The 26,924-nt window shown below is 44.2% G+C and overlaps 2 protein-coding genes and 1 long non-coding RNA gene across 4 annotated transcripts in view; 1 reads left to right on the top strand and 2 right to left on the bottom strand.

Annotated features, from left to right (window-relative positions):
- LOC143267246 (disks large homolog 5-like) overlaps positions 1-17,006 on the bottom strand; it is a 52,016-nt gene extending 35,010 nt beyond the window's left edge. Inside the window, exon 1 of one of the 2 annotated variants that reach the window (XM_076544318.1) lies at positions 16,860-17,006. In XM_076544318.1, the coding sequence (XP_076400433.1) occupies positions 16,860-16,879 (20 nt within the window). In that variant the 5' untranslated portion in view covers positions 16,880-17,006. Of the gene's footprint in view, positions 1-3,004; positions 3,171-16,859 lie in introns of those variants that run through there. The other variant, XM_076544321.1, reaches the window with a different exon arrangement.
- Positions 1-20,306, bottom strand: part of LOC107401192 (disks large homolog 5-like) — a 241,980-nt gene extending 221,674 nt beyond the window's left edge. Inside the window, exons 1-2 of the mRNA XM_076544333.1 lie at positions 20,060-20,306; positions 14,547-14,599 (exon numbers count right to left, since the gene is read on the bottom strand). The gene's annotated coding sequence lies outside the window, so the exon portion shown is untranslated. The remainder of the gene's footprint in view (positions 1-14,546; positions 14,600-20,059) is intronic.
- Positions 20,307-23,006: 2,700 nt separating this feature from the next.
- Positions 23,007-25,603, top strand: LOC143267141 (uncharacterized). The gene is made up of 2 exons (XR_013042054.1): positions 23,007-23,255; positions 24,104-25,603. It is a non-coding gene; the product is annotated as an uncharacterized LOC143267141 (long non-coding RNA).
- Positions 25,604-26,924: the final 1,321 nt, after the last annotated feature.

Genomic DNA, 26,924 nt, shown 5'->3' with positions numbered 1-26,924 from the left:
TAAGGTGAGCAAGTGCTTCCTCTAATATTTGAAATTGTTTTTAATAGTTTCATGATTACTCAAGAATAGATATTTGATAATAGTTTGGGAATGAGTACTATAGGGAACTGGGCTTGTTTATAGAAAGCTGTAAGCTATGTTTGCCATCTGAGGCTGTTCTTGCCATGGATGTATTTTGCTTAGGTAACTGACTGACTCTGATCTCACTGAACTGGCGTTTTCAAGTAAAGTTAAAAGATGACCTTGATCTGTACTCATAACAAATACTTAACTCTACATCATCTTTTATATGAATTACACCAGGTAGCTAAGTGTACATTAGCTTTCTGACACCAGATGCTACTACTGTATATAAACTTGATGTTAACTATTATTTATGCTTCTCTATAAAGACTTAAGAGGTAAAATGATATGCTGATTTACTATAGTAAATTACCTGATTTGACTTCTGTCTACAATATTTTATCCTATTTTATAAAACTGTTATGCAAATCCAGAAAGCATGACTTAAGGGAGAGGTTCTCAGTTTGTGGGCCATGACCCCTTTGGGGGGTGCAAGGACACTATCACATGGTTCAAGTGTCAGGCATCCTGTATATCAGATATTTTCATTACAATTCATAACAGCATCAAAATTACAGTTATGAGGTAGCAATGAAATAATTTTATAGTTGGGGAGGGGTCACCATGACATGAGGAACTGTATAAAGGGCTGCAGTGTTAGGAAGACTGAGAACCACTGGCCTAAGGAGGGAGGTGTTTATCCTGGTGCAATTCCTGTGAGTTCACAACCAAGCCCACTGAGTCCATCATCCTATCCCTGGCCAATCATCCCCCTCAAAGTCAGCAACACCTAGAGCACAAGCACCACCCTCACCAACTGGAAGAAGAGCAGGGTGGAATGACTCATCCCTAACAGGCTTGAGGGCCAGCTGGCCCAAACCAGTAAAAAAAAGATACTGAGAGCCAATGTGAGTCTGCCTAAGGGCCTTAGCAACAGCAGCTGAAACATGATCTGGAGATGACCTGGACCAATGAGAGGCAACTATGTCACACCAGCAGGTGCATATTCTTCAGCCCCCCCCCCCAGGGAAGGGTGGAGGGTATATAAGGCTTGCCTCTTCCTGAATAACCTCAGCTTGTTTTTTTGACATTCTCCCAGCATCTGTGCCCTTAAAGAGGAAATGAAAAGTTCTCTTAAATAAATGGAGTAAAAGAAACAAAAAATGGAAAATAAATGAATAAATTCCTTAAAGAAAACCAAGAAAAAAAACAATCAAATAAGTGAAGGAAGTGGTTCAAGACTTGAAAATTGAAACAGAGGCAACAAAGTGAACACAAAGCAAGGAAATTCTGGAAATTGAAAATCTGGGTAAATGAACAGGAAATACAGCTGCAAGCATAACAAACAATACAAGAGATGGAATAAAGAATCTCAGGCATTGAAGATATTATAGAGGACATAGATTCATTGGTCAAGAAAATGTCAAATCCAATAAATTCTTAACATAAAACATCCACGGAATCTGGGATACCTTGAGAAGACCAAACCTAAGAATATTAGGGATAAAAGAAGGAGAAGAATTTCAGTTCAAAGGAACAGAAAATATATTCAACAAAATCATAGAAAATATTCCCTACATAAAGAAGGACTTGCCTATGAAGATACAAGAAGCTTACAGAACACCAAATAGACTGAACTAAAAAAGTTCCCTCACCACTAATAATCAAAACACCAAATATACAGAATAAAGAAAGACTATTAAGAGCTTCAAAGGAAAAGGACCAAGTAACACATGAAGGCAGACCTATCAGAATTACATCCACTATCTCAATGGAGACCCTGAAAGCCAGAAGGTCCTGGACAGACATTTTGCAGACACTAAGTAAGAGACCATGGATGCTAGCCCAGACTGCTACACCAAGAAAAACTTTCAATCACTATAGATGGAGAAAACAATATATTCCATGACAAAATAAGATTTAAATAATACCTTTCCACAAATCAAGCCCTACAGAAAGTACTAGAAGGAAAACTCCAACCCAAGGAAGTAGGCTTCTCCCACGGAAACACAGGCAATACATAATCTCATACCTGCAAAACTCAAAGAAGGGAAACACATATACACCATCACCACTACCACCAAAACCAAAAATGTCAGGAAAAACAATCACTGGTCTTTAATATCTCTTCATATCATTCACTAATAAAAAGGCACAGGCTAACAGAATAGATATAAAAATAGGGTCCCTCCTTCTGCTACATACAAGAAACACACCTAAACTTCAAAGACAGATATTACCTCAGAGCAAAGGGTTGGGAAAAAGTTTTCCAATCATACGGACCTAAGAAACAAGGTGGTTTTGTTACCCTAATCTCTAACAAAATAGATTTCAATCTAAAATTAATCAAAACAGATAGAGAAGAACATTTCATATTCATCACAGGTAAAATCCATCAAGATGAAGTCTCAATTATGAACATTTATGCCCAAACACAAGGGCAACCATATTTATAAAAGAAACATTACTAAAGCTTCTATCACATATCAAGCCACACACACTGATAGTGGGAGACTTCAACACCCAATTATCACCAATGGACAGGTCTGCCAGACAGAAACTACACAGAGAAAGAAGGGAACTAACAGTTGTTATGAATTTCAGCAGCATTTTATTCTGACAGGAATCCCTCATCTATCATCCTGTGCCTCTTGATGCCCTGTTTCCACTCTGAATGAAATTAAGGAGCTCCCCCAGCACAGTAACTGCAGACTTGATAATTCCTGGATCTCTGCCAAACAAACCTCAGAAATTCCTCTCTGTGTCTGCTATTTAGGAACCCAGAGAAGCAGGATAGGCACATTGTTTCCCAGAGTCTCCCAGCTGCTGAGTCCCATTCTTGAAAGGCCCAGCTCAAGGCCTACCTCCTCCAGGGAGCTCCCCATCCCCTGCACAAAACTGACTGCACCTTCCCCTGGAATATTTATTTCTTGATGTTTACCCTGAGACAGATGACCAGCTTCCTTCTGCTTCTCTCTCTTCTCTAGGATGTCCATTCTCTTCCCCAAGTAGCTTTCTCAGTCTCACCAAAATGTCTTTCTGAATCCCAGAGGCACTGTACAAATGCCCTAAGTGGCAGTTGGTGTTGCCTCAACAGTGGTGACATCAAGAGTCTGCTCAGGGCTCTCCAGGGTACAATAGAATGTTCAGGGAAGTTACCGTTAGGGTCACTGCCAACAGCCCTAACCTATGTGCTACTGAGCTCTTCCCCAATTAGCCAGTAGTTGTCCTTTCTAGGATTATTCTCAGAGACACAGGGGATGTCATTCAGTATCTCTTCCTTACAAATCCAGAGAGCTCTCTCTGCCTCATTAGAACCTTTTCATTACTTATCTGTAGGGAGTTGAAGACTCACTTTTCAAAAACAGCCCAGGGAATGGCTCTTCCCTTCCTTAAGATCTCTAATCAATAAGAAGGATGTTTAGAAAGTGACTGGCAGGTGAGAGACTGTCCTAGCAGGATCTGAAAGCCCAGACAAGTGGTCTTCTGTGGCTTGCTGTGGGATGTTCTCTGTGCTGTGAATATATTGATATGATTGATTGATAAGTAAAATGTTGATTGGCCAGTAGCCAGGCAGGAAGTATGATAGGCAAGACAAGCAGAGAGGCAAATTCTGGGAAGTGGAAGGCTGAGGCAGACAGACGCTGCCAGATACCAGGATGAGAAGGAGATGTTAAGATACTGGTAAGTCAAGAGCCACGTGGCAAGGTATAGATTTATAGAAATGGGTTAATATAAGATATAAGAACAGATAGCAGAAAGCCTGCCACAACCATACATTTATAAGTAATATAAGTCTTTGTAAGTTTACTTGGAGGACATGAGTGTGAGAAATTTGTCCTGACTGCCAGCAGGCCGGGACACAGGAAAACTTCAGCTACAGTGGCTATCAGTTCTACCAACTCTCTATAGGTAGTGTGTCTCAGAGGTCACCTGGTTTCCTCTGCCTCCCTGCACAAGGTGACCCACAAGACAATCTCATTGGGATTATTCACTGTTTCCCATGATGTGACTTGGCTTGGGAGTCTTCAGTCCTCTTTTTTCAGAGCCAGAGGAAAACTGGTACCATCCACAGGCTCACAGGCGGTGTGTGGGGTGTCCAAGTACTTTCTGGATGCTTCAGATCTTCACATTGATAGAAAAGTCATGCAGGACAAAACTTAGTCATCAGATTCACCACCCCTTCCTCACTGACAGCTCAGGGCACTCAGAGCTGCCAGGAAGGGACAGTTTCTCTCCTAATACACTGCCTCTAAAAGGCAGATAACTATGAGTTTCCTCATTTTTATACTCCTATAAGAAATGTTCTCATTTCTTGAGATGCATTAGAAAACACAGGTATATTTCAAAAAAATATGATATGAATTATCATGTCATGAACATGAACATGAACATGTGTGTATCTAGTCTCTGTTTTTTTTGGAATAGCTAAACATGTGGAGTCATATATTGAATATGGATCTTTTTCCATCATGAAGTGGATGTTCATGTTGTAGGCTATGTGATTACACCCAAGACACCATCCCTGTTTGCAAACCTGCCTAAGTCTCTTGGTACTTGCAGATATCCATCTCTGCCTGTTGAGTTCTAAGGTTACAGGAGTGTAATACACATCTGACTACTAAAGCTACTTTAAGAATGAAGAGTTGGAAATTGCTTTTTTATATATGGAATTACAGAAATTGAACTCAATAGTGGCTTTAAAAGGGCATTTAGTATATCCAGTATATACGCGTAGCCAAATATAAAATCAAAGAAAGAACAAAAGAACCAAAAAGTATCAAACACCAAACAAAACAAAGAATATCAAAACCTGAATTGAAACAAACACAACAGCAAACCAAAACTATTTACACTAAGAAGCATTCTCTTCTTGCAGATTTAGTGGCACTATCCTATACCCTGTGGTTGGATTTGGGGACAAGTTAGAAGACAACCATAACTGGCATCATAGTCTCTTCAAGACAAGTGCAGTCATGCCACTCTGAGGCTTTTAGGTTAAGCCCTTGACAAAGTTGATCTTATGCCATGTTGGCCACTATATGATTCTGTCTGCCAACATGTGTCTGTGTGCCCATTCAAGAGTAAAAAATGACACAGGGAGCATCTCTTACCAAAAGACATAAAAGCTCATGGTGACATCCTTCCTAAAACATCTCTCAGAACAATTCTCTTCACCATCACATGCTCATGAAATTGAGTAGCTCTAGCACTGGACAGGAGTGAGAATATGATACTTCCTTTGTGTGGTCTGTCTGGGTAGCAGCAGGACATCAAGACAGTTTCCACTGACATATCTCCATCCACATATGAAGAGCTGGGGACTCAGTCGGCTAACAAAAGTTCATAACAATAAACTTTCAGAGCAAGTGTGAATTGAAACATATTCTCTCTCTACGTTGTTGTGGCCCTCACTGGGAACACTTGCTGGTAAATGTCAGCTTTTTCTGCATAATTCTTGGTGTTTTTTTTTTATCTCAAGCGTCTTCTTGATGGTTTCCTTACTCCATAACTAGAGAGACACATGAATTAGATTATGGATGGACCACTTGCAAGGTGGTTGATACTTTCCTCTTTGTGATTCTACAACTAGAAGTACATGTCTTGTTCTGAGGAGGCCTTGACTGTAGAGTGGAGAATGTCGGGCTTTCTGGTTGAGTATGGCTTCCTTCAACCTCCTCAGTTCTTGTAAAGGATGCTGTCAGAGAAGAAAAGGCAATCAGATCTAAAACAGTTTTGCTGGGTCACTGGTTAGATAAATTCAGGGCCTATTCACACATAGGAAACCAGAATCAAGGAAGAACTCCACCCCACAAATGCCATGTTGCTGGAGAAGGGATGTCATGGTGGCTCACTTGCTTATGATATTTAGTGCTCCTGCTGTAGCAGCAGCTCTGTGGGCAGGAGGCTCTCATCCTGAGCTGTGGACTGTTCCAGCTCATGTAGGAGTTTTTCTGACCTGGATGAGGAAGGCAGTTAGGACAGAGTCCTGGTGGGGTCTGCCATGTGACCTGCCAATCTGACATCACAGAAACTCAGTTGTGCTGAACAGTCAACACTGAACTTTGGCAGCAGTCATTGTTTGGATCCCTAAGAGATAAGTGTCACAGAATAGCTGGACCTTGAATTCTTTTCTGCCCATAAGTATCAGATGTTTATATGAGTAATGTATATTCTGTGCTCTATGAGAAAGCAGGCCTTTTTCCTACAGTCTAGGGACATCATTTAAACAAAAGGAATAGCATATTAAAGTCATACAAAACAACATAGTGGAGATACACAGAATGTTCATGATGAGTTTTTCATTGACCACCTCATTTTTATATAGAGACTTAATACAACTTTGCAAACTAGACAACTGAATAAGGTCATGTGGAAAAATCAGCTCTCCTGCAAAATAGAGCCTGTCATGATAGAGCAGCAGTTCTTGATTCATGTGTCTGAGAACATTGCAACTTTATGAACTCTGGGAATAAACAAAACCAGCTGTGTTATCCTTAGGCCTACAGCTGGGAATCTGTATCTTGGTACTCCCTGAGAAGTCTGTTCCACAACATTCTGTGAAGGGTCTGAACAATTCTCAGCAGAGACATCTGCCTGAGTTCATCCTGCCAATGACTAAACTTATTATATCCCCAGTACACTTTACATGGTGAATGCACAGACAATGAAGTGAGCCAGTGTGACATCAAATAGTGACAATGATGTGAATCTCATCCCTACAGGTGTTATTCCTGAATAAATATGTAATTTCAGATATGGTGAGACATAACTTTAAATCCCATCACTTTGAAGGCATAAGCAGGCAGAGCTCTTTGAGTTCAAAGAAAGCCTGCTGAGAACATACCAGAGAGATCAGAAGAAAGAGATGGGACACGAGTATAGACCCAGGGAGTATCAAACATATTGTTTGCTGGACAGAAGTTCTTCTTGACTGGACCAGCATAATAATCTGAGTTCTGTGTGAGTCTACTCCTGCTTGGAGCAAGGAGTCTTAGTGATAAGCAAAAGCCCACGAAGGACAGAGAGCCCTGGTACAGGGGACCCAACTGGCTCCATACCCCAACTTCAGCCTGGGTCTCATCTGAGAGACAGTCAAATGATGCTTCAGCTTTAATGCCAAGTGTTTTTGCTGTGTGACCAGCTCCCTCTGCTTCAGCAAGCTCTGGAGTCTCTCTTCCATTCTTTGCTGCTCCTGTTCATTATAACATTGTGTCCTTAGTGGAGGGTTGAGTATAGTATAGACAATACATTCTCACACTAGTGCAAGCACACACAGAGAATCCCAAGAGCTTGCTATTAAGTCAGTCTCACCAAATTTTAATATCATGGGAACATGATAAAGCCTGTTTCAAGTTCATAAGACAGAGACTGACAAAGAGAGAAACCCAGTGGTCTCCTCTAGCTGTCATCCACATGAAATATGCACTGCACTCAAATGTGCCTCTATTTTACACACACACACACACACACACACACACACACACACACACACACACACACACACACACACTCACTCACACACACCACAGAGAGAGATAGAGAAAAGAGTGAGACAAAAATAACAAAGTGATAGAGGAGGGTTATCTTTAGAATAAGCACACCAGCCATTAGGAAAAGTCCCCAAACTCAGCTTTCCATCCTTGGGAACTAAAATGGCCTAGGGGAGCATACTCTGCTTAGTTAGTGTACGTGGAGGAGGTTAGAGAATTTTTTACTCTTGAACTCAAGTCTGTGTACAGCAATCCTCCCATCATAATGACATGTAGCTGTGTGATGAGTGATTGATCTGCTTCTCCCCTTTGACTACCAGTTCAAGAAGAGTATTAGGGATTGCATGCCAATGACCAAGATTCTCAGAGGAGACTCACTTCCCAGAAATACTAATGCACAGACACATAATGAACAATTTTATGTCATAAAGTGGGTGGATGGATGGGTGGATCCAGGAGGAAAGTGATGAGATAGAGCACAGGTGTCTGGATGGGTAGACTTGGAAAGGTTACATAAGTAAATGGTGCTGACCTAACTGTGACCCAGCTGCCTGTCCTACCTCCTGTTGCTGGTTCTGGAGGTCACTGGTCTCCTCTTGATCCTTACTGAGCACTTGCAAATCACCCAAGTGGTACTTCAGCAGGACCCAGTCTTCCAGTAAGTTCTCCTTCTCTTGCCTCAGCATGTCTAATTTCTTTTGCAACTGAGCCTGCTCCATCAGGAGCCGGCTCTGCAGATCACTGGAAACACACTCCAAATAGTAAGACTTTGCCAGCCTCCACTGGTCTCCCCTGACTCCATGTCTCAGCAACCCAACCTTATCCCAGGTTCACAGGAAAATGTAAACAAGCACCTTCAACAGTAATGAGAGTGGCGCTCAAGACAAAAAGCAGAGAAGAGCTATTTCCTGCAAGAATCAAACTATTTATGAACCCCCTCTAAAATAACAGAAAGCCATGCACTTCTAAAAACAAGAAGATTATCCCACTTGTCCTAATCACCTGTCATGAAGAAACACCCGCAGGTAATGTGCAAGTACACTTGAGGAAGTGGGAAACCCGAAGGGTGCATAGATCTCATAGCAGTCACTCCCTGCCTGACAACCCTCTCGTGAGGCCAATTGCTCTTCTACCTAACCAGAGGTTCTCATATGTGTGTGTGTGAACCCTTTGGGATCTAAGAAACCTTTCACAAGGGACACATATTAGATGTCCTATGAAGATATTTAGATTAAAATTCATAACAGTAGCAAAATTACAGTTATGAAGTTGCTACAAAATAATTTTATGGTTTGAGGCCATCAAAACAATGAAGCAATGTATTAAAGTGGCACAGCATTAGGAATGTTGATAATCACTGATCCAGAGGCTACTGAGTATGACAATATGGTGCTGTAGGAGCTAACAGTTTCTCTAACCCTTAGCAAAACTGAGTAAAGAGGCATAAGTCCAAATCTACTTTAATGCTGCTGGCTAAGAAGCAGAAAAACTAGAAGCAGATCTGCAGACCCTGCAGTCCAGAGACAAAGAAAATGAGAATTGGACATTGTACAACAGTTGGGGTCCCTGACAAGATGAGCCCTTACCAAAGGAAGACTTTCTCCTTGGTCAGCTCACTGAGATTCTGTGAGGCCTCCATATTCTCATTCTTGAAATTCTGCAGGTCTGACATGACCTGCTGATGTTCCATCTTGAGCTTTTCACAGGAAGAGTTTGGCCTGTGGTCGAGTCTGGACCCAGAAGCAAAGAATTCAATGAATTCAGGTCATATAGCACATGAGTGTAGGGTGTGTTCTGTACTATTTCAACCCATGAGATACGCCTTCATGGCTCCTATGTACTCAAGCTCCTATGGACCTCCAGCTGCTTCTTACACTTGCACTTCTGGCCACAAGCCAGCAAGGGCAGGGTGTTAAGAAGGATGCAGCTGGGACTGAATGAGCTCCCTCAGGAGTCATGCCAGCTAGCTTGCTATGGAGATCCCACAGTCTATCACAGGTCATGACCCACTAGAAAATGTGATGTTTCTTCTGTTTTCAAATATGAGATTCTCATTCTAGAGTGCCTATATTGACATGGGGGCTAAAAATCACATTATGAGCATTTCTGAAGATTGGATGCAATATCATGATAGCTTCATAAATTCCCCCAGGGCATTCCTAGTTGGCAATAAGATAAACAGACTGGCAAAGGGCGATGCTGCCCAAAATGGGGCTCTTAGTCCACAATAGAGAGCACATATAGATACTGAGATAAGCAACTCTTCATGGTCAACCACAGACCCCTGATTGTAGGGTGAAGAGAAACACATATGCACAAACACACAAACATATAGACAAGATAGAAGGATGAGAGAGAGACAGAGACAGAAAGAGAGAGAGAGTCAGAGAGATAGAGAGAGAGATAGAAGAGAAAGAAAAACATAGACTGAGAAAGGGAAGGGGATAGAATGTTCTCAGTGAGATGCCAAATTCATGCATGCCATTGTATCATCTCAGAGAGGACCAAGAGCAGCAAACATCAGTACCAGGCCTTGTTGCCACATATTAAGATGTGGGATCAGGCCTCTGCAGCTGCTACTAGGATCATCTAGAAGCACACAATATCTTGCCAGGCAAGTAATACAAATTTCAGTATTCTCACACTAGCCACCACTTGACAGGATCTCTCCAATTTCATGCTAGGAACTCACACACTACTGCCTCAATTCCTGAGTTATGTGATTCAGGCCACAGGCTCTGGTTTTCATTTGGAGGAAGTAGAACAGTCTATGTCCCCATCTCACTCTTGCCCATGTGTCAGGGTTTGCTTCAGGGAAGCATTTAGAGAAATTGTGTTGGACAATGGGACTCCCTGAAGGAGCACCGAGCCTCCCAGAAGCCAATATTTTAGACATTTGAACTAAGGGTGAAATTGTGAAACCAAGACAGTAACCATGTATTATGAAACAGTAAATACCTGTTGTCCAAGGATCCTTCAGCTACTAAGATGATGCGATCTCTCAGATGATTCCTTTGGGCTGTCATCACCTGGGGCTGAGTGGTCAGACTCTTCACCTTCTTCTTCACTTGCCTCTTTGTGAGGCTGGTTGGAGTTTGTGGTGGCTCCTTGGATGCCCCTTTGGTGGATGAACACAAGTGAATTTGCATTGTGACAAGACATAGAGAATGAACAGGTCACCCTGAGTCCTAAGAAAGTGTTTGAGAAAGGATGCACGCAAGCAATTCAATGATACCCCAAAGAATTTTGCCCTGGATTGAGATGCCCCTGCCAGGGGTCTCAGGTCTCCCATCTCTTTGACGGGAGATAGGTGTCTCAGCCACCTGATTTCCTCTGCTCCTTTAACACATGCTTCAGGTAACTAAGGCGAGAGCCTCCTCAGGTTTATTAATAGCACTGGATTCTGCATTCAACTTGGTTTCAGGGTTCACTAGTCTGTTGCTATCAAAGCCAAGATAAAATTGACACAGTCCATAAGTACTCAGGTCATTAAAGATGCATAAATATCCTGACAGGTCACTCTAAGCATATGGCAAAAATGGAGAATCCACACAGGGGCAGAATATGGTTACCATCATCACTAAGACTCCTTAGTGACAATGGAGGGTGCACAGAGCTGGTGGGCAGTAAACAAATGAATCCACAGAGGTTGAAGTACATTGATGACCTGCTTTTTGCTGGACACACTTCACTTGAACCTCCTACCACAATGCTGGCCTTTTTGTCCCCTCTCAACCCCTACCCTCCTGTAGGATTGAAAACCAAGAGCTCCCAGCACAGCAGCTTTGGCCTTACATGCTCCTGACTTCTGGGGCAAATTACTTGTAGAATCCTTGAATTTCAGGAGCCATGACAAGCAGGGACGTCCAGTTGGTTTCCAGAGACTCCTACCTCCTGTGTCCTGTTACTGGAAGATTCACCACACCCATGTCCTTCAGGAGGATGCCAATTTCCTTCCCAGAACTTACTGTACCATCTTCTGGACCATTTTTCTTGATGTTTTACATGTAGGCTGAAGACCAGCTTGTGTCTGCCTCTCTCTTGTCTCTTTTCCCGCTCTATTCGCTCTACCCAACAGACACCTGAGTCTTCCCAGCATGTTCATGCCTGAACTGTAAGGGCACTGAAGCAACTCCCCAAAGGCAGTTGGTGACGCTACAACACAGATGACATCAGAAAACATTCTAAGTTTCCAGGATACAATAGAATGTCCAGGGAAGAGACCCCCTGATGTCATGGGGAACTGACATTGCGTCCTTGCTAACCAGCTCTCCTCATAACTCACCAGAAGTCAGGTTTCCCATTGCAGGAATCTCTCCTGGGACTCAAGGGAATTCCTTCAGCACCCTTGAATTCTCTGAATGTTTGTAAATGCCTAAGTACTTCCATGTAATGAAAGTGAGTGTTCATCTCCTACTAAAGTATATGTCCAGAAGTTAATAGTATGATAGAAATGTATGTGAGGTATGATTCTCCACAAGTACCTGCATCTCCTTATTACCAAGAAATGATAGACTTAATGATAATGGGAAGGACAGTTTTTATGAGCAAGGGACATCTAGTTCCTGATGGGAGAAAGTACAGAGATAATCAGCCAAACTAGTGGAAATGCATGAACTGTGGACCAATAGCTGAGGCCCCTCATGAGCTTTCACCCAGTGACTGATGGAAGAAATGAAAAGATCCACAGCTGAGGGCCAAGCCGAGCTCCAGGAGTCCAATCGATGAGAGAGAAGAGAGATTCTATGAGCAAGGGACATTGATATTATGGTGGGAAAAAGTATGGAGACTGACAGCCAAACTAGTGGAAACACAGGAACTGTGGACCAATACCTGTGTAACCCCCATGGGTTCTGGACTAGGCTCTCTGGACATGAGAGACAGTCATTTAGCTTGAACTGTCTGGTGGGCCCCCAGGCAGTGTGATCAGGATCCATCCCTGGTGAACGAATGGGCTTTTTGGAGCCTAGTGTCTATGGTGGGACACTTTATGCAGCCTTGGTGCAGGGAGGAAGGGCTTAAACCTGACTCAACTGAATGTATCATGCTCTGCTGACTCCCCATGGGAGACTTTGCCTTGGAGGAGGTGGGAATGGGAAGTGAGTTGTTGGGGGGGGGGAAGGCTGTGGGGCGGGAGGATGGAGGATAGGAGTAATCCATGGTTGGTATATAAAATGAATACAAAATGTAATAAAATAAAAAATAAACAACTTCCTAGTATGGAGCCTACAGAAATTACTGCTGGAAGATAATATGCAGCTCATTAAATTCAACCCCCACCTCCCACATTGGAGCTCAATACTGTCTTTAATTCCAGTTCCTGGATATCTGACACCACCACACAGATATATGTGCAGGCAGAATGCCAATACACATAAAAATAAATAAATTTTTAAACAAAAAATGAATTTTGTTTATTTTGTTTTTTTTTGTGTGTGTAGTGGTTCTGTACACTTTTGATCCCAGTACTCAGGAGGCAGAGGCAGGACGATCTCTGTGAATTGGAGGCTAGCCTGATCTATAGAGCAATTTTCAGCACAGCCAGGGCAACACAGAAAAACTGTGTCTTGAAAAACTGTACAAGATTAGGAGGAGGAGGGCGAGGAGGAGGATGAAGGAGATGTGGAGAATGAGAATGAGGAGGAGGTAGAGTGGAAGGAGCAGGACAGGTGATGGAAGAGGAGGTGAAGGAGGAGGAAGTGAATTAGGAGGAGAAGGAGAAGGAGGTGATGGAAGAGCAGGTGAAGGAGAAGGAGGAGGAGAAGGAGGAGGAGAGGAAGGATAAAGAGCAGAGGAGAAAAAAAAGCCAGGCTGGGAAAATGGATCACTGGTAATGTGCTTTCCACACAAGAGTGAATCCTACATTTGAAACCCAGAACCCATGTAAAACTGAGTGTGGAAGCTCTTGTATCTCTAATCCTAGTGTTCCTATGGTGAGCTGGGAAACAGAGACAAGAGAACCAATAGAAACATAGCCCAGTTGTCCAGGCACACTCAGTAGCAAACACAATAAAGAGGAGCAACTTGGATGGCTCAGCTGGTGAAAGAACTTGCCATGAAGCCTGATGACCTAAGTTTGTTCCTGGAAACTGGTGTAAAGTTGGAAGGAGAGGATAGATTTCCAAGGTTCTCCTTTGATCTCCACATGCAAGCAATGGCATGCACACACCTCTCCCTCTATAGACTAAAAATACATTCCAAAGAGGCCCAGTCTCTTGGTAGAAGGTAAGAAGCAATACCTGAGACCATCCACTGACGACAACACCCATGCTCACACACAAACTCATATGCATACATATGCACACATAACACACACACACACACACACACACACACACACACACATACACACCACTGTTTAAACAACAACAAAATTCCCCAGCTATCTTGCACTGTCTCAAAACTCATTCAAGCATATTTAAAATACTACCTGGTAGACATGAATTTTCAAGTTTGACACTAAATTCAGTGGCCCAGCAGAAATGGACCTAGACCAGAATGTCCAAGTATGAAGTTCTAGTCATCTAGCTTTGGTAGTCATCTGGAGCTGGAAGTCTTTGTGCATGCTTTAGGAAAACACATTCTGGTCATCACTGCTCCATATAAAGTCTTGGTCAATTCTTACCTCATCCCTTTGCCTTCCCCCATTCTAGAACTGTCTTGAGCCCCATGACCATGGATATGACAATGCTGAAGTATCCCAGCACTGGTGTAGGCTGTGGCTAATCTGAGCATCTTCAGCCCTTCTAACACTGGAGCCTCTATCTAAGCTGGGTGTGTTTCATTTTGCTTGCTGTCTGTTTTCCAGGGAGATGGAAGCAGTGTGAGGTTTGATTTGTTGTCTAGTGCTCATCCTCAATGCTAGCTTGGGCCTGCTGTACAGTAAGCACTTTAAACACGCAAGTCACAAGTAGGACATGGTGGCCCATGCCTTTGATGTCAACACTCAGAAGGCAGCGGCAGGTAGATGTCTGTGAATTTGAGACTTACTTGGTCTATAGACCGAGTTCCAGGACAGTCACAGCTACATAGTAAGACATTATCTTCAAAAACAAACAAACAAACAAAGAAAAAGTGAGTTGGAGAGTTGGATCAGCAGTTAGGAGCACTGGCTTCTATTGTAGAGGATGAGGGTTTAAGTCCTAGCCACTATACTGAGGTTCAAACACACTCTTCCAGCCTCCTCAGGCACCAGGAACACATGCATAGAACAAACATACCTGCAGGAAAAATACACAAATATGTAAAAAATGAAATAAATATTAAAAAAGGAAAAAAACAAAAATTAAAATAATATACAAATGCAAGTCGGGGGCTTATGAAATGGCTGAGCAGGTAAAGACTTGTTACACAAATCTGGACACATAAGTTCAATCCCCAGAATTTTCTTAAACGTGGAGTGAAAAGAAATGATACTGAACAAAGTTGTCTTTTGACCTCCACATGTGCTCATATACAGAATAAAATTTTGTAAAAATAAGAAAGACTCCCGGCGCTCCACTCGGGTCTAGCCATGGATGTTTGCATCCAGATTCCTCAGTCCTTGGATGGGGTTTCTGGCACAACTATTAGGGTGTTTGGCCATCCCATCACCAGAGTAGGTCAGTTTGGGCTGTCTCTCGACCATTGCCAGCAGTCTTTTGTGGGGGTATCTTTGTGGATTTCTGTGGGCCTCTTTAGCACTTTGTTTCTTCCTTTTCTCATGTGGTCTTCATTTACCATGGTCTCCTATTCCTTGTTCTCCCTCTTTGTTCTTGATCCAGCTGGGATCTCCCACTCTCTTTCCCTCAACACTCGCCCTTCATTGCTCCCAGTTTGTTCATGAAGATCTCAGCCATTTAGAAAGAGGAGGGTTTATATGAGCGAGAATTGTTGAAACCAAGGTTGGATAAAGCACAGGGACAAATAGCCAAACGAATGGAAACACATGAACTATGAACCAAAGGCTGAGGGGCCCCCTATTGGATCAGGCCCTCTGAATGGGTGAGACAGTTGATTGGCTTGATCTGTTTGGGAGGCATCTAGGCAGTGGTACCAGATCCTGGGCTTGTTGCATGAGTTAGCTGTTTGAAACCTGGGACTTATGCAGGGACGCTTGGCTCAATCTGGGAGGAGGGGACTGAACCTGCCTGGACTGAGTCTACCAGGTCGATCTCAGTCCTCGGGGAAGGCTTTGCTCTGGATGAGGTGGGAATGGGGGGTAGGCTGGGGGGAAGGGGAGGGGGCAGGAAGGGGGAGAACAAGGGAATCTGTGGCTGTTATGTAGAACGGAATGGTATTGTAAAATAAAATAAAATTAAATAAAAAAAAGAAGAAAGAGAAAAGAAATTTTCAAAAAGGAACAGAAAAGAACTGTCAAATCAGATTGGAGGTATGGCTGGCTCTGAGATAGAGAACATGGAAGGGCCTGTTTCCATTCTCAGCATCAAAAATAAGGCACACAAAAATGTGGAAGTGAATTCAAGCTCCAATTTCCCCCGAATTTAGTATCAAGGTGAGGGTCCTGGAGCCCAGAAGACCTGACTGGAATCCCTGCCTAATTGTCCGAGGTCTCTATATTGTCCCTTATCTGACCTGGAGCCAAGATCAGGTGGCCACTTTGCTGCAGAATCCCCCTAATCAAGGACTACACAAACCTGAAGCCTCTTTTCCTTGAACTTTTCATAAAGGCCCCTTCTCAATATTGCCAGAGAGGGTGCTTCATAGGGCTAGATCCAGGACAATAGGTAGTGACACTTCCTCCCTTCTTCCCACATTTCTGCCCACAAACCTGGCCCCCAACACAAGAATCAGAGCCAAATGCTTCTAGCATAGACCACTATGATCAGCCTCTCCATTTCCTTCTTCACCTGTTTCTTGGTGAGGAGGGTTGGGTGGGATGATGGCTCCATTGCAGTCTCTGAGGGGAGATGAACACAAGTGAACTTGCATAGTGACAAGGCACAGAGGATGGACAGACCAGCCTGAGGACCAAACAGAAAGACCATGTCCGGAACCAAGTGACAACCCAAACATATTGGGCCAGGCTGAGATCACCACTCTGTGGATCTTAGCTCTCCAGTCACTCTGTACAGATGTGGCTGTGTAAACAGTCAGGTTTTTTTTTCTGTGTCCCTACACATGCTTCAGGAGAACAAAGACCACCTCTTCAGGGATATTCTCAGAGGCACAGGATGCAACATGGTCCAGAGCCCCGAGCCTGCCTGAGGCTTCAGCAGCCAGGAGAAAAATGGCACAATGCACAAGCACTCAGCTCAAGCCCACCTCCTCCAGGAAGCTCCCCATCTCCTGCCCACCACTCACTGTGCCTTCTCCAGAATCATTTTTTTTGGTTAATAGAATGCAATTATGTTTAACTTATCCTACACAACCTTGACCAGAAACTTGGTACATGGTTTAAATTTTCAAAAAAAGAAGAACAAAAACTGCAATTTGGTTTATTTCTATCTATTACAAATGTATATAAGATCCTCCAAGTTCAACCAACTTTAACTAAAACTTCACTCAGAATTTCACCAAGCTTTTCACCCACACATTAATGCTTGTCGTATCTTTCATCAACTGTCAAAATCTGAAGTCTGCTCAGAGATCACCAGGTAAAAGAAAATAAATGAAATACACAGAGGTTATTTCAAAACAGAACATGACCATCAAAAAAAAAAAAGTCACGATTCCTGATTGGGATCATCCTTTGTTTACTACCAGTAAGAAAAATCCCACGTTGGACTATTTCACACTCCGGCATTGGCCAAAGGACATGAGAGCTGGTTCTGGAGCATGCAGTTTCTCACACAGGTGGCCCCAGAGGAACACCAGGGACAAAGTCACGTGAGGCCTCTCCCATACAGAGGCTGTCTCACAGGGGCAGTGAGGACACCCACTAGTTTGTGGAGATCCCTGAGAAAGTATGACTCTTAAAATCTGGACTGTACATAATTCACATCAGCCCTGTTCAGGTACTCACTGGAAGAAAGATGCAGCTGTTTGCCAGAACTCAGCACTCCACTCTAGATCAGCCATGTAGCCATGATGGCTTTCTCACAAGTGATATTCTCTAGGTTAAAGGATAATTATGTTGGGCTACAGATTTGCTATTTCCAAGGATGACTTGGAGTTCATCACTCATCACTTGATTTGAGTAACCATCCCAACATCAACCATCTATTGAAAAAAGAAACTCTTCAAAGCATGACTTCTCACTCTGTAAGAAATAAACTAGAAACAGCAAAGTAATTTTTTTTTGTTCCTGTTTTACTGAGACTGAAGGCCAGCTTCCTTCTTTCTCTCTCTGGTCTCCAGACATTCTCCATTCTGTCTCCCAAGTAGACTCCTCAGTCTTGACTGCATGTCTAATGATGTACCCTATAGGCACTGAAGGAATGCTCTAAGCCAGCTGGAGTGCTACAAAATTGTGAGATCACAGGGGATGCCAAGAGCTCTCCAGGATACAATAGAACTTCCATAGAAGGAACTACTGATGTCATGGGGAACAACTTTTGCCAACTTGCTAATTCATTCTCCCTGAACTGACCAGAAGCCCAGGTTCTCTTTCCAGGAGCCTCTCTTGGAACAAAGCGGAATCCATTCAGCACTTCCTCCTTCCAAAGCCAGACTTCCCTTAGCTTCATTGGAAGGGCCATAGTACATCCCAAGTTGGGAACTTAGCTATACTATCCAAACAATGTCCAAGAATGTCTCATTCCTTCCTCAGTATCCCTCTATTCATCAACATGAGCAATTAAATACTATTGAACCACAGATGATAACCCAAATCCTTTCATTCAGAGTTCTAATTAGGATGGAGTTCAGACACTTATACTCCTGATGAATACCTTGGTATACTTCCCAATGCCCAGATTTGTTATAGGACTGGGTGTAGACAAGCAATGTGTTGCTGTCAGTAAGAGGTCCTGGCAAAGACCTCTGACCATAAGAGATTTTAGAGGAACCACTCCTCTTCTTACTCAAGATTGCTAAAGATGGTGTACAGTCTTCAATTGGGATCCACAGGCTACAGAGCCCTTCAAAAGGGACTCACATTACTAAGAAACTACAAGTTTCTATTTCCTTTGCTTTTAAGGCAGTTAAATTCAAATAGACAGTGCCTAGCCAGGGACTAGCCACCCCACCCTGGACCTCACATCCTAGCTACTTTTGCAGGAATACTTTGAAGCTGTTTTTCTTGGTTCTACAGCTTCTGTTTTCAAAGTAAAATAACAATTAACACTGTATGTCTCTCGGACAGAACAAATAAATAACAGTAATGTATTTACATGAGTTCATCAGTGGCAAATCCAGCCTACCTGAGGAGTGGGGAACCAGGACTGTGTCCTGTCCTCTGTAGGCCTAGACAGAGGGAGGAGCAGGCTCATGTTAACATCCTCTGCATAGACAGAGGTGGAATGGACACTGACCAGGCTGAACTACCGTCCTGAGCCCCTGCAGGTATGGTTACAAGCAGACTCCTAGTTAACATTCCAAGGAGCTCCTGTGGAGGCCATGGCCTTTGTCTGACCTTGTGCACCATTTAAAGATCAAGCATGCATCTGTCCAAGGGATACAAAGTTCTTCCATTCAGCCATTGACAGGATAAGGAGGCAAGGTCAGGAAAGGTGACGTCCTGCCATAAAATAAGTGACAAAAATAATGTAGAATTCACCTGAATTAAAATCAGGGGCCACCTGTAAGGTTTGGGGGTCTATGTTAACATTATGTAATAGCTTGAAGAGCGAAGTTCTTATATTCATTGGATTTCTGATGATAATGCACTTGGAAATGCCTGCAACCATCCTGAACAGAGGTCAGGGAGCTGAATTCCCAGAGTGGAGGGACATGACTGAAGCAGGATTGCAGACTTGGGGTCTGTGGTCCAGCTCTATCACATACCACCTGGCTGAACTTGGCTCATCATTTTCCTTCCCATGTATATACCCTATGGGGATGGCCAAGGAGCATTGTCTCTGGAGTGACAGTGTCTGCCTCAGACCAGCAGGTCACCAGAAGTCAATTCAGCTCAAGCCAGTTCTCTGCAACAGGAATAAAGATCAGGAGATAGACAGGCTTTGAGAGTGTGCTTAGGCAGCAGGATCCCTGCACATGATCTTAGCTTAGTGCCCAGAAGAAAAGATGCCAATGGGGCTGGAAGTTCAGGTCCAGGGGCAGCCTTGTCCTTATCAGAACTGAAAGTAAACTGCAAAAACTCTGGCTTTGGTGTCCAGGTTTTCGGCACCAAAATGTTAGTATATTGATGCCTGAAACTGCAAGGAGATAGTTCAGCCCTAGAGGGGGAGGTATCCCGGACACCTCAAGCTACTTCGAAGAAGAGCTCTGCCCTGAAGGTGTCCCGGACACCTGAAGCTGTTTAGCACAGCTCTGATGGCTGGGACTGCAAAGAAACAGCCCAACCTTGGAAAGGAAGGTTTTCTGACTTCTTGGGAGAGTCAGGCCTGGAACTGCTTCAGCAAGGAAGGGTATCCTGATTCTTTGGGAAAGTCAGGATATACCTGGTATGATCGTATGATGGGGGATGGTTTCCCCACAGGACACAGCAATCCTGCTCCTCTCCTGGAGAGCCACAATCTCTGGCTCAGTGTTACCAGCTCTTTCTCGCTCAGTCCCCTATGGGATGTCCCAGCAAGGTTCTTCTGTTCAGCTGTCAATGAAGGTCTTCATCCAATACGCTTTTGAGAAAGTAGTTTATTTGGGAAGAAGTCTAGGAGAGTAGCTGCCTCCACCAGGGTGGAGAGAACAGCTCACAACTGACAGGGCAGGGCGGTTTATATAGGATGTCTAGGGGGTGGAGTCAACTGTGATTGGTTAGTTTATTTTCTGCCCAAGGATTGGCCAGTTTTGTGAGCAAGGGGCAGAGATGGCCCTGATTTCAGGGCCAAACTGTGTTTCTTTCACTGGCCTTTCTTGGCTTTTTGACACTACCTCTAAGGCCAGGGCACATTTTTTTCACTGACTGATTCTAGGGTCCAAGAGTGTTATTTTGGTACTAGTTTCAGAGTCAGGGCATATTTCCTGGGTTCTGGGTTTGGGGACAAAGTGCTCATTTCTCCGGATCAGGTCCCAAACACAGACTGTGTTTCTTTCCCTGGTCCTGGGCCCTAGGGCCAGGATTCTACTGTCATGCTCTGTGCTTGGTTGATTTCTCAAGTCAGTTGGACAAGGGCAGAGATGGCTCTGATCTGAGCTAAACGGTGTTTCTCTCACTGGCCTTATCTGAGCCATCCTTCCCTAATTCTGGACTCCAGGGTCAGGGTGGGTTTCTCTAGCCAGCCCCTTTCCCCTACAAGAACACTGAAAGGCAGGCTGCCACTGACTTCCAGAAGGGCTGGGGATGTCCTCCACTCCTGGCTGCAGTTCAAGTCTGTCTTTTTCTTCCTTTTTTCCTTCCTTCCTTCCTCCCTTCCCCCTTCCTTCCCTCCCTCCCTCCCTCCCTTCTTCCTTTCTCTCTCTCTTTCACTTTTTTCTTTCCTTCTCTCTCTCTTTCTTTCTTTTTTTCTTTCTTTCTTTCTTTTTTGTTATTTGTGGTTTATAGACACAGGGTTTCTCTATGTAGTCCTGGCTGCCCTGGAACTACCTCTGAAAACCAGGCTTGTCTGGAACATAGAGATCTTTCTGCCTATGTTTCAAGAATTCTGGGATTATAGGTGTGGACAACCACCAATCAGGTGCAGTTCAAGAGTCTAAGGCTCTATGCTAGGACTCTGATTCTACAGGAAGGAAGCAGGAGGTAGATGCATTCTAGTTTGATGCCAAGAACAACTCCAGAACAGAGAGACAAAGTGACAAACTAAACCAACACACAGTGAAATCTAACTCTGGACTAGAGTGCTCCACACAGAGAGACAAGGGACATTTCCAAGTAGAGTGGCAGACAGAGGCTGTACCCCTGTACCCAGGCTGCAAAGGTGTCGTTGGTGGATGCTAGGATTCAGTCCTGGTTTCTGACATGTATACACTGGCTTGTGCATGAGCTTCTCCCATTCTAACCCTCCTCACTTTTTTTAAACTTCACTTGCTGTAGTTTTGAAGACAGAGTCTCACTGGGTAGACTTGTCAAACCTGGAAGTTGCTATGTAGAAGAGGCTGCTCTGAGCTCACAGAAATCTGCATGCCTCTGCCTCCTGAGTCCTGGGATAAAAGGCATCCAACATAAGACCTGGATTTCCCATTACCTTCTCTCTCTCTCTCCATCTTCCACCTTTGTCTCTCCATTTTCTGTCCTACTTGGCTCTTAAAATGATGTTCAGTGCCTCACTAGGAAGCAAGACCACAAACTACCCTACTGCTACACCTGGAGGCTCTTCCACTGTCTACTTTCTGTCAATCCTGGACAACATGCAGGCTGTTAGTCAATGTGGCCAAGTACAGCTTCAAGGACTAAAAGGTCTTCACTGGATAAGGGTCCATATTTTCTTTTTGGAACTGAAAAACTGTCTGCACTGAAAGGAGCTGACAGAATGGGGAGAGGGAGGGCAGGATGCCTTAGTTGGGCTTGGAGACAAATAATCCATTCATTCTTTAAACCATAGATTTTGTACACTGCAAACCTACCACATACTCAGTCTTTCTTGCCCAAAGAAAGCAGCATCAAAGAAATGGTCAGTTATCTTCTCAAAGGAGGCCAGCTCCAACACACTCTCCTTCATGTTGGCCAGGCATGGGAAGGGAAGATGGGTCAACTGTGTCTCAAGCTACTCGAGGAAGTTTAAAATGAAAGCAGGAGACATTATCCCAACACCAGAACCAATCGGAACAGCCAAGCAGCTATTTGTGGCACCACTAAAAGCTCATGGTTTTTAGTGTAGCTTCATAGCCATTGGGGCTTGATGATCCCAAGGACAATGAGCCTGTCTCTTGTCAGTTGTACCCAGATTCTGTGCCACACAGAATTAAAAACCTAAGTTTTAAAAAGGGGGATTGCTTCTCCTTTTCTATGATCATTAAGCTGATACTAGAAACAATTTAGCTAATTCCAGTCAAGGAAATGAGCCAAACATTCAACAGATCCACAGAGGACCGCCACTGTCAATATCTTATCATGTGAGGGAGGACTTCATGAAGCCTCACCTGAGGATTTATAGCCAGGTAATGACTGTTGGGGGTGAGGACAGACATATTTATTCTTCAATGATGTAAACACTGGTGAGGTGCCCATGGTCCAGTAAAGAACCTTTCCCTCAACCCTACCAATGTAAGCAGCTCTAATCACAATCATTGGGTCATGAAAAAGCCATTCATTCCTTCATTTATTCGTTTGTTTGTTTATTGGCCTTAACATAAGAAAGTATAGCATTTCACTGTCGTTTGAGAAACCCACCAGAAAGGGGATTTTTCTTTTTTGATTAGCGTGCCCTGGTGCATTTTAAGCACGCTCCAGTAGGTGGCGGTGTAGCGGGAGGTTGCACAGCAGCAGGTGAGAAGCCTCTCTGGACAGACCCCGGGACAGAAGAGGAAGTGGCACGTGTGGTGCTCTATGGTGGCCGAGGGACAGCGGCTGCTCCCTGAGCCCTAAATCCAGAAGCGCCCGGGAAGCTGCAGCGACAGTGGTTTCTGTAGTCGGAGCCCGAAAAGGGCGCCCAGCAGCCAGCACCATGGTGAAGGAGCGGTTCCGGGAGACGGATGTAGCTAAGAAAACGGAAGATGCAGCCTGTGGTGGAGGCTGAGGTCCCGGGTCCCAGAGGGTTCCAGGTGAGGGACAGTTGTGAAGAGAACGGAGAGAGAAATTCCAGGATGGGATTTCAGATCTTACCGGGTCCTCAAACTGCAGCAGAGAAAGTGGGATGGACCGAGCAGTGTCAGAACGGGCGTCCTGAGCCAAGATGCCACCTCCCGAAGCCCCGCGCTGACTCCTCTCAGGAACTTTTCCCTGGCACGAGGAGACAGTGTGTGCTGACCCAAGGTTGTCAGCTATTATGCCCAGATCCCATCCCCAGAGACCACCTAAGACCGAGGATGTCCAGAATGCAAAGTTTATTTCTGTGGCTCAGCAGTGAACTTGTCCCAAACATCACTGCTACCTGTGAGGCTGGGAGGAGAACCCCCTTTTTTTGTAATGTTAGCTCTTAAAGACAAAAAGGACATAATTCACTCCCCCTCAACCCCTCTCCCTAGTTAGCATCAGTTCCTTTTTTCCCAGGTTCTCTGCAGTGTGCATCTGTTTCCCATGAAAAGACTTTCTTTCTATTATAAGAAGATTTAGGAGTTGAGGAGTTGAACTGAGGCTGGTTTCTGTGCTGTGGGAATAATCAGATCCTTCACTGCTTTTACTTTGCAGGCTCTGCTATAGGGTCTACATTCAATTTCCCATGTGCTCACCTTTACCTGGTACCTCTTCAAGGCCATTCCTATCTGCCCTGAACTGTAACTCAGACCTTGCTACACTGTTATTTTTCCAAACAATGTATTTAAACAACCAGGGAATGACCTCAGCTGAAAGGTCATGCTGGGTTGTCCAGCTGACTAGAGCTGGTTCAGGCTCAATAGCTGACATGGTAGGTCCCCACCAGGCCTGTTCCTTAACTGCCTTCCTTCTCTAGGTCAGAAAATCTTCAATCTGAGTTGAAACAGTCCACAGCCCAGGATGAGATCTCCCTGAATACAGAGCTGCTGTAGCAGGAGCAATAAGTGTCACAGGCAAGTGAGCCCCCGTTTGCATCCCATCCCCAGCAAACATGGTGTTGGTGAGGGACTCAGTGCTCTTGACATTGGCTTCCAGTGTGAATAGGTCCTGATATTTTTTCTAGCCTGTGGACCAGCCAGTCTGCTTCTGGCGCAGATTGCCTTTCTTCTCACATAGCAGATCTTTCGAGAACTGAGGAGGCCAAAGAACACATAGATGCTTTGAAACCATGAAGTCCTCCACCCTCATATCAAGGCCTCCTCAGAAGACATCCCTTATAGCTGTGATCTCACCGATGAGGCAAATACCATTGACCTCCAGTTGATTCAGCTCCAGTCAATAGGTCTGTTTACTCAGTACTCCTGAAGAAAAGAAAGCATCAAAAATGAACTCCAGACAGAAAAACCTGAGACAAGAATTACTGGGAAACCTGACATTCAACAGCAATTGGATCCTCTTAGAGGGAAAACAAAATGGAGGGTAGAGATGTTGGTGAGCAAGACATTTTCTGACAGTTTAATGTGAAAGGCTTTGGCAAGCTGACTCAGTCCCTAGCCCTCCCCACTTGGAGGGAAATCTGTCATGGAAGACTGTTGATGTCAAGCTGTTCCTGAAAAACTACACCAAAAATCATCATTTTTCAGTCTCCAGTCCAGTGTTGAAGCTGACTCCATGTCATGCACAAGTGTTGCTGAAGATAATGCACCACAGACATCTCCATAGTCCCTCATTCCTCCTGTTAGTCATTTTCCCCTCCATATTTAAAATCAATAGATATTTCTCAGTTTCTCAACTTGAACTGAAGTGCCTGGTCCTGAGAAAGGGTTTATAGGAGGTATCTGAGTCATCTTTGGTGTTCCTTGATACTCAGATGCTGCCCACATATTTGTGGGGTCTCTAGTAAGCACACAAGTGTCTGTATGCTGAAAGAATCAAATAGTGACCAAGACATTACAGGATCATCAGTGTGTGATAATTTATCAAAAGTTTCCCAAGGGGCACAAAGTTTGCTCTAGGAAATGTCTCATTGTTAGTCTCAGAGAAGGCGTGACCTACAAAGCCTGAAGGAGGCATGGCTATACTAGCTTTGAGAAGGCTTTTCACAATAGCTGACTGCCTTCCTACCATGTTTCCAAGGCCAGCCACAGGCTGTAGGTCTGTGCTGCTAAAGGCGCAGCAAGAGAATGCTGCTGACCTTAATTGTTTTTTTTTTTTTTTGGTTTGGTTTTTGGTTTTGTTTTGTTTGCTTTTTTAAAATTATAGATTGAGCTTTTGCTTTTTATATGTTCTTTCTTGTGTTCTTGTTGTTTGGGTATTTTGATAATGCTGTTTACTGTTTATATTGACTGCTCCCTTTAAGCCCCTGTTGAGTAATATTACTGTATTTTTATTAATAATAAAGTGATTTTGAACTCTTGTTTCTTAGAACCAATTTCTTTGGTCAGGGGTGGTGGTGTCTCATTCCACTAACCCCAGAAGCTCCTGTAACACCAGACGTCTTATGTGCCCATCTTGGGCTACAGAGTGGGTTCCCAGGCAGCCAGGGCTACACAGGGCTTTGGATGTGGATGGTGTTGTCAATTCTGTGGATTCCCATTGCATGATGGAAAAAGTATCCATACTGTGTCCTTGTGGACATATATTTAGCTATCTCTAACTATAGCATTCTTTATTCCCATTTCAGGATGTAATCATGTGCAGCACATTAATGAGAAACACAACAGTATTGCTGTAAGCCTCTCAGGAAATGAAAACATTTACTAAAGGAATATGAAAGATCCATGGCCTGCTTGCTACCTGGAGCCATGATGATGTCCCTGCCTTGTCTGCTGTAAAGGGCCAGGTCCTATCCATGACCCTGACACAGCTGTGGGAGTCTGTGTTGATACCCATGCATCCTCTACCAGTGAGGGCCTGGCAGCCACCTGCAGTCTTGGCGACTACCTGTGACCATGTTGTTGTCAAAGGGATATACTCCCAAAGGGGCATATGTGTCTTAGAAGCCTGTGCTGCTACCTAGGACCATAATGACATCAGGTCTGGAGCTGTTACTGAGGGACATGTCTGGGTCCATGATCCTGCTGCAGCCAGTATCTGTGTTGATATCTCAGGCTTCTGTTGCTATCAAAGATGCTTGGAATCTGGGCTGCCACCATGGGAAATGGTGCTGGTGGGTTCCTGCCAATCTGTGTGACCTTCATTGCCAACGAGGGCCATGGTGACATCCCGGCCAGGGCTACTTTAGAACTTATCTGGGTCCGTATTGCAAACACAGCCAGGATCTTTTTTCGTATCCATGGCCTGTATGGCCACGTAGGATCACACAGAGGTAGGAGTCTGGGATGTCACCTAGGACCATGGTAGTTTCTAAGGCCTGTGTTCTCTTTGGGGCCATACAGATCTGAGTGGCCTGTGCTGCCTCTAGGGACCCTGGTGTCCTCCAGGTGTAGGCTGCTGTCAAAGGCCTTGTCTGGTCCATTGCCCTGCCACAGACTTGGTCTATGTTGATGTGAGTGGCTCCTTTTACTGCTGAAGACAGGATAGGGATGCAAAGAGTTAACCCTACTCATCGCTGGCCTTAGCACTAGTGAGAACTGAACCTGCCCCTCACCCACTGCCATACTGGGGAGAGTGGGTTCTGCACCTGGACTGAGCAGCACAGTAGAGCTGACCCTGTTGGTTGTGATGTCAGTGAGCTGAACCTGAGGCTCTGAGAGCAGAAGAACTCAGTCCACCCT

This window comes from Peromyscus maniculatus, chromosome 9 (assembly GCF_049852395.1).
Source record: "Peromyscus maniculatus bairdii isolate BWxNUB_F1_BW_parent chromosome 9, HU_Pman_BW_mat_3.1, whole genome shotgun sequence".
In the NCBI taxonomy this organism is placed as follows: Eukaryota; Metazoa; Chordata; class Mammalia; order Rodentia; family Cricetidae; genus Peromyscus; species Peromyscus maniculatus.
Note: the sequence above shows the minus strand (reverse complement) of the source record. Positions and strands in the feature narration are given on the sequence as shown.